This window comes from Lipotes vexillifer, unplaced genomic scaffold, assembly GCF_000442215.2.
Source record: "Lipotes vexillifer unplaced genomic scaffold, Lipotes_vexillifer_v1.1 scaffold182, whole genome shotgun sequence".
NCBI classification, from domain to species: Eukaryota; Metazoa; Chordata; class Mammalia; order Artiodactyla; family Lipotidae; genus Lipotes; species Lipotes vexillifer.
The window spans coordinates 5303768-5311742 of record NW_006798798.1 but is presented as its reverse complement, the minus strand read 5'-3'; the positions used below and the strand labels follow the sequence as shown (position 1 = coordinate 5311742).

Genomic DNA, 7975 nt, shown 5'->3' with positions numbered 1-7975 from the left:
GTCTCTCTCTTCCCCTACCTGTACCTAGTCTCCTTGCCCATCTTCCCAGCTCCAACCCATCCCTCCATCCATCCCCTCACTTACCCCTCCATCCACCTCTTCTCTGTACATTCCCCCCCTGCCCCCCTCAATCTGTCAGTCTGTCCCTCTCTCTCCCCGGCACCACCCAGCACCCTCCTCGCTCCTCCACATGCCCGCTCACCCCGTGGTCTGCGTCACTGCTGGCCCGGGAAAGGCTGGGGGTGATGTGGCCACGGCGCAAACCTGCCGGGCTTGGCTCCTGGCTGTGGTCAGCTGCCCCTGAGGAGGTGATGTCGCTCAGGGCGATTACATCTCCCACTTCCTTGGGGCTCCTACAGAGAGAGGGAGTGAGACCGCTGCATCTTTGAGACCCCACACACCCTCCTGGTCTCCCAGACTTTGTACCCCTGCCTCAGTCCACCCAGGACTCCAGGAGCTCTGCAATGCAGCCCCTGCTGTCTCCTCCCAACCCCCAGAACCAGCCTCCAGCCACCGACTCACCCTAGACCATTCAGCTGCAAGGGGCAGACATAGTCTTCATCCTCGCTGGTGAGGCCCAGCTCTGAGCCGTAGCACTGATGCACCAGGTGCCAGAGCTCTCTGGGACTCAGCGTCTGGGCAGGCAGGACGTTAGGTTGGCCTCCACCTTATCAGGGCCAGAGCCCTTCCACCCGCGCCCACCAGCCCTCAGCCTCAGCAGTTCCCCTGGTGTCCACAAGGGGGAGCATGACCTCCCATCCCAGACCTCTACCAATCTCACTCCGCACCCCATCACATAGGAGCCAGTGTGCTCAGGAATTCTCCCTTAGGTCCTCACAATACTTCCACAGCTACAGGTTAAAGTTCCCAGTTTTACAGAGAATATCAGGCCCAGGATGGAGAACTCGTGCTTGAGGTCATCTCGGGGGTTCAAACCCAGCCAGACTCCAGAGCCAATGCTCCCACCTGCCATGCTGTCCTGCCCCCAACTACTTTCCCAGGTGTCCTCAGAAGCTACCCATGGCTGGAGTGGCTGGATGATGCTGATGAGATCTAATAGTAATAATAGTAGCAGTAGCAGCAACTGACATCCACTGAGTTGTTAGCATGTGCCAGGCATTCTTCTAACCCTTTATGCATGCTAACTCAACAAGTCTTCAAAACCATTCTGTAAAGTAGGTGCTAACATTGTCATCATTTTAAGATAATGACGCTGAGGCACAGAGGTGGGTAATGTCATCCAATTAGGAAGTGGCCGTGTTGAGATGTGATCCCAGGGGGCTGGTCTAGCCCTGGAGCTAACCACTGGACTGCACTGCCTCCCACGAGCTGACATTTCCAAGCTCTACTCTAGGCCCAGCTCGGGTGCTGTGAAGGAGGGACAGTCCCCATCGGACCAATGGGGTTCAGTGACTCGCACTCGGTGACGGGGCTGAACTCCATCCCCAACAGTCTGGCTGCCCTTGTCCTCCTTGGAGACTTTGACACTACACTGTCCCTCCCTCGGGCTCCTGCTGCAGTGCTCTCGCCCCTGAGGATGGCCATAGCTGGAGCTGCCCCTGACGACAGGAAGTGAGTGCAGCCCTGCTGGAGGAGTGGGTTGGGGCCTTCTGAGGTGCTACAAGCCAGCAGTAGCAGACACTGTGTGATGCCTACCTGACATCTATCCACCCTCCCTTCCTGCCAGCAGAACCCTGATTTGTTTGGGGTGAAAATCTTCCCCAGCCCCAGGGAATTATAACTCGCTTGTATCAACTCATTTTTCCTTTGCCACATACCCAGCTTCCTGTGCAACCAAGGGTGATCATGTGACCAAGTCTTAGCCAAAGAAATACAAGGAAAAGTCTGCTAAAGGAGGCCTTCCCTCCCTGATAAAGGAATGCCCACTTTCCATCCATCCCTTTCTTCTTTCATGTTTGGGACACTTAACTGAGGGCATGACACTTGGAGCTGTAGCAGCCACCTGCAACCATGAGGCAACAAGCATGTGGACAAAACATCAATATGCAGAGGGACGATGGTGTGGAATAACAGACAAGAGCTTGGGTCCTAGATGACACAGGGAGCCCTCAACTCTACCCTGGATTGCCTGCCTCCAGACCTCTTGTTACATGGGCATCCGTGTGATTAAGTGGACTCCAGAGCCTGACTGTAATGGGTCAGAATCCCAGCTCTGCCACAGAAAAGCATATGTGCCCATAGGCAAGGCTTTCCCTCTGTGCTTCACTGGTGGAATAAAGATACTAACCACACTGCCTTGAAGGGTGGCTGTGATGATTAAATAAGTTAATTCATGGAGAGCTCAGAACAGTCCCTTGCACCCAATAGCTCTGTTAAGTGTTAGCTATTATTATTATCATCTGAAGTAATTCAGTGTCTGTTTGTTTAAACCATTGTCTGGTTGGGTTTTCAGCTACTTGCAGCTGAATGCATGCTACATACACTCATGCAATCACAGTGGGCATTCCAGGAGAGCCCACTCAGGGCTAGCCCATAATAGACTATCAGAATGTGAAAAGTAAAAGTCTGAAATCCCTTACTCAAAATCTTTGGGGTAAGACTTGATTCAAAATTAAGAAATTTGGGGATTTAAGAAAGATAATACACTGCCTATACTATAATACAGCACTAAAAATATCTACATTTAGGATCCAGTAAGTACAGTGTATACCAGGGGTTCTCAAAGCGTGGTCCAAGGATTTCTGGGCATCCCCTAGACGCTTTTAGGGAATCCATGAGGGCAAAATTATTTTCATAAGTATGGTAAGTGTTACTAGTAGTATATCACTTGCCTTTTTCACTTTTATTCTCTCATGAGTGTACAGTGGAGTTTTCCAGAGACTATGTGATCTTATCATTGTTCTGGTGGCTAATGTAATGCGTGTTTGTGTATTTTGTGTTTAAAAATTTCCCAGTTTCGGGACTTCCCTGGTGGTCCAGTGGTTAAGACTCTGTGCTTCCACTGCAGTGGGGCGCGGGTTCGATCCCTGGTTGGGGAACTAAGATGCCACATGCCACGCAGCGAGGCCAAGAAATTAAAGAAATAAAAAAGACACACTGAAAAACTCTCTCTCTGTGGGAGGCCTTCCCACTGACCCACTGCACCACTACCTCTCCCAAACCTGCCCTTCTTCTGTTCCTTTCTCAAACTTTGAACACTTTAAAAAAATTTTTCCCAGTTTCAATTTCTAATACAGTAAATATTGATAGATATACTCTACTTAAACAGAAGCTCTTTGGAGTCTATAATTATTTTAAAGAGTGCAAAGGATTCCTGAAACTACAGAGTTTGAGAATCACTGGTATATTCTGTACTGGATACTATAATATTATACTGAGTCACAACTATATTTAAGATTTACCCCAGTCATTCACATTATTATTTTTTGGTCCTCAAACATTTAAAGTATGTTTTTTAACAGGTAACATCAATGAAGAAGGGGAGAAAATTTAGGGTAGTGAATTTATGATACTAAACATAGTAGAAATAGTCTACAGCAATATAAGAGTGTGAACTTGTATCTGACAAATAAATGCAATAATGAGATAACTTGTAAAAAAAAAATTAATGCACAGAAATCTCTTGCATTCCTATACACTAATGATGAAAAATCTGAAAGTGAAATGAAGAAAACACTCCCATTTACCATTGCAACAAAAAGAATAAAATATCTAGGAATAAGCCTACCTAAGGAGACAAAAGACGTGTATGCAGAAAATTATAAGACACTGATGAAAGAGATTAAAGATGATACAAATAGATGGAGAGATATACCATGTTCTTGGATTGGAAGAATCAACATTGTGAAAATGACTCTACTACCCAAAGCAATCTACAGATTCAATGCAATCCCTATCAAACTACCACTGGCATTTTTCACAGAACTACAACAAAAAATTTCACAATTTGTATGGAAACACAAAAGACCCTGAATAGCCAAAGCAATCTTGAGAACGAAAAACGGAGCTAGAGGAATCAGTTTTCCTGACTTCAGACTATACTACAAAGCTACAGTAATCAAGACAGTATGGTACTGGCACAAAAACAGAAAGATAGATCAATGGAACAGGATAGAAAGCCCAGAGATAAACCCACGCACATATGGTCACCTTATCTTTGATAAAGGAGGCAGGAATGTACAGTGGAGAAAGGACAGCCTCTTCAATAAGTGGTGCTGGGAAAACGGGACAGCTACATGTAAAAGTATGAGATTAGATCACTCCCTAACGCCATACACAAAAATAAGCTCAAAATGGATTAAATGTAAGGCCAGAAACTATCAAACTCTTAGAGGAAAACACAGGCAGGACACTCTATGACATAAATCACAGCAAGGTCCCTTTTCTTTTTGACCCACCTCCTAGAGAAATGGAAATGAAAACAAAAATAAACAAATGGGACCTAATGAAACTTAAAAGCTTCTGCACAGCAAATGAAACCATAAACAAGACCAAAAGACAACCCTCAGAATGGGAGAAAATATTTGCAAATGAAGCAACTGACAAAGGATTAATCTCCAAAATTTACAAGCAGCTCATGCAGCTCAATAACAAAAAAACAAACAACCCAATCCAAAAATGGGCAGAAGACCTAAATAGACATTTCTCCAAAGAAGATATACAGACTGCCAACAAACACATGAAAGAATGCTCAACATCACTAATCATTAGAGAAATGCAAATCAAAACTACAATGAGATATCAGCTCACACCAGTCAGAATGGCCATCATCAAAAAATCTAGAAACAATAAATGCTGGAGAGGGTGTGGAGAAAAGGGAACCCTCTTACACTGTTGGTGGGAATGTAAATTGATACAGCCACTGTGGAGAACAGTATGGAGGTTCCTTAAAAAACTACAAATAGAACTACCATATGACCCAGCAATCCCACTACCAGGCATATACCCTGAGAAAACCATAATTCAAAAAGAATCATGTACCAAGATGTTCATTGCAGCTCTATTTACAATAGCCCAGAGATGGAAACAACCTAGGTGTCCATCATCAGATGAATGGATAAAGAAGATGTGGCACATATATACAATGGAATATTACTCAGCCATAAAAAGAAACGAAATTGAGCTATTTGTAATGAGGTGGCTAGACCTAGAGTCTGTCACACAGAGTGAAGTCAGTCAGAAAGAGAGAGACAAATACCGTATGCTAACACATATATGGAATTTAAGAAAAAAAAAATGTCATGAAGAACCTAGGGGTGAAACAGGAATAAAGACACAGACTTACTAGAGAATGGACTTGAGAATATGGGGAGGGGGAAGGGTAAACTGTGACAAAGCGAGAGAGAGGCATGGACATATATACACTACCAAACATAAGGTAGATAGCTAGTGGGAAGCAGCCGCATAGCACAGGGAGATCAGCTCGGTGCTTTGTGACCGCCTGGAGGGGTGGGATAGGGAGGGTGGGAGGGAGGGAGACGCAAGCGGGAAGAGATATGGGAACATATGTATATATATAACTGATTCATTTTGTTGTAAAGCTGAAACTAACATACCATTGTAAAGCAATTATACTCCAATAAAGATGTTAAAACGAAAAAAAAAAAGAAAAGTCCCATTAATTGAGATAAATACAGACCTGTGTTATACAAGAAGCACACGTGGTGTTTTAAGTTTAAATTAATTAAAACTGAAATTAAATTAAAAATGCAGATCCTCAGTCACACTAGCCACGTTTCAAGAGTTCAACAGGCACGTGTGGCCAGTGGCTACCATACCGACAGCACAGCACAAAACTCTGTTAGACAGTGCTGATAGGGACTGCAAGCCATGTCAGCTCAAGTCAGGTTTTGCTTTACCAAAAACCTCCCCGTCTTCGGAGCATTTTTGATTTGCAGGTGGTGACTAAGCGGTTGTGAGTACGCATTTCTCATGGGCAGGGCGTGGCACCGGAGCCCGTGGCGGGCCCCCTGCGGGGGCCTATGGAAGAGCTACAGGCACATTGGGTCTGGTGCCCATGGAGAAGAGCTGGAGGGGTCCTCCAGTTCCCCAAGTCCTGGCATCCCTGGCTCCATGGTCCCCCCACCCCAGCCCTCCCCCTAGCCCCCCTGCCCAGGATTCGCCCAGGCCCACCTTTTCAAGCAGTGCGTTCTGCCAGAGACGGAAGATGAGGAGGAAGCAGCGATCTCGGGCCCCAAAGGAGGTGAAGAAATGCTGCAGAAGAGAGAGGGGTGTGAGCCCTGGGGGAGAGACAAGGCTGGAGGGAGGAGGAAGCTCCACCCGCTGCACCCTGTTCCCGGCTCTCCATGCTGATGTATGTAATCATTCATCCCTTCACTCATTCCACAGAATATCTGTCCTGTGCCCAGCCCAGCAATGGATGACCCTGGAGTCACCACGATGAGGAGATGGCCCCCGGCCCTGGCCCCAGGGCTCACAGTCCAGGGCTCACAGCCCAAACTGGCTGGGCTGCTTGGGGGAAGCCCAAGGCACATTCCCAGTCTCCTATGCCCGCAGTGGGTGGCCAACGGATCCCCTTTTGGCCAAGTAAACACAAAGGGAAGTCTGCTTGAAGTCTTCCCGCCCCATTTCCTTCTCCAGTCCCATCTGGGCCACTGGTGTGAGGCAGCCCTCTTGGATGGACCCTGAGGCAACAATCATGATACATGGAGCATCAGGGAAGGCTTCCCGGTGGAGGAAGCCTCTGAGCTGACAGAATTTTTCTGTTAATACTATCCCTGAACAGCTGTGTCAGGGGACAGACTGCAGGGCCTGAGACAGGAGCAGGTGCAGGAGTCCGGGTCAGAGACTACAGGAGCCCATGCTGGGGCCGGGAGAATAAAGAGAAAGGGAAGATGAGAGAAGCCGGGTGCTGAGTCAACAGGGCTCTGGGTGGTGGGGAGGACAGAGGAGCCGGTGAAGATCGGGGACCCCGGGGCCCCTGTCTGCTGGTCCTCTCGCTCACCTTCTCATTCTCCGTGCAGATCTGGATGGCGTTGGGGATCAACTTGGCCGTCTTTTCCTTCTTCAGACACGTCACTTCCTTCAACTGGATGGAAATCTGAGGACAAAAGACAGGTCGGAAGGGGCAGGGCCCTGCCCGCCCTGGGGCCCCTCCTCGTCCCAGGCCGGTCAGCTCACTGTTGTCTCCCAGCGGAAGATGTTGCTGTAGAAGCAGATCCAGTTCTCGGACAGGTAGAGGCGGCCCTGCAGGAGGATCTCGCGCTGCAAGGCACAGGAGTAATCTGAGGCGGCCGAGGGGAGAGACGGGCAGACACCCGAGTCACACGGCCGTCCTGGCCGCTGGGCCGCCACACGCGGGAGGGTCAGGAGGGCAGAGCTGGGAGCCCCGGGTCTGGCTGGCAGGGACTCACCCACAATGAGGCGTTCAGCTTCAGGGAGCTTGCTGAACAGTTTACGGAAGTCCTCATTCCGCTGCTTGTACGTGGGGCTCAGCATCTGGGAGAAGTCTGGGAGGTGAGAACTGGGACAGGGGGCCACACCCCTAATTCTGTCCCCCAAAGCTCCCAGCACCCCTCAGTCTCCTCAGCCTGGGAGGAGCCTCTCTGAGGCTTCAGTGTCTAGCTCACCTCTGGCTCCTACTGCCTGTTAACACAAGAGTAACCATAACGAGAGCCATTTACTGATTGCTACCTAAGCCAGGTCCTGTACCACGTACCCACCAGTATCACCGACTCTCAGTGAATGTTCCCTTCAGTCTAGTACGGTCAGAACTGTTTCTCAAGGAGCGAGAAACCCAGAGAGGTTAAGCAACTCACTCAAGGTCACAGAGCATGTAAGTAGCAGCATAGGATGTGACCCCCAGGTCTGCTGACCCCAGCACCCACTCCGTGACTACTGCAGCCAGGGGCCCCTGGCCCAGCACCTGTCCCCCTCCCTCTCATCCTTCCAGCAAGGCCCCCTGCCCCGATACTTACACTGTACCAGCTCTGCATCTTCTGTAAGAGAAAGGAATGGAGTCAGAATGAGCCTCGTCACGCCCCTGCCCTCCCCG

At 48.8% G+C, this 7975-nt stretch overlaps 1 protein-coding gene across 2 annotated transcripts in view; it reads right to left on the bottom strand.

Annotated features, from left to right (window-relative positions):
* GRAMD1A (GRAM domain containing 1A) overlaps positions 1-7975 on the bottom strand; it is a 20756-nt gene that overhangs the window by 8133 nt on the left and 4648 nt on the right. Inside the window, exons 3-9 of one of the 2 annotated variants that reach the window (XM_007470969.1) lie at positions 7899-7919; positions 7335-7419; positions 7102-7205; positions 6926-7021; positions 6094-6174; positions 523-635; positions 203-353 (exon numbers count right to left, since the gene is read on the bottom strand). In XM_007470969.1, coding sequence (XP_007471031.1) covers positions 203-353; positions 523-635; positions 6094-6174; positions 6926-7021; positions 7102-7205; positions 7335-7419; positions 7899-7919 — 651 coding nt within the window. The remainder of the gene's footprint in view (positions 1-202; positions 354-522; positions 636-6093; positions 6175-6925; positions 7022-7101; positions 7206-7334; positions 7420-7898; positions 7920-7975) is intronic. The other variant, XM_007470968.1, reaches the window with a different exon arrangement.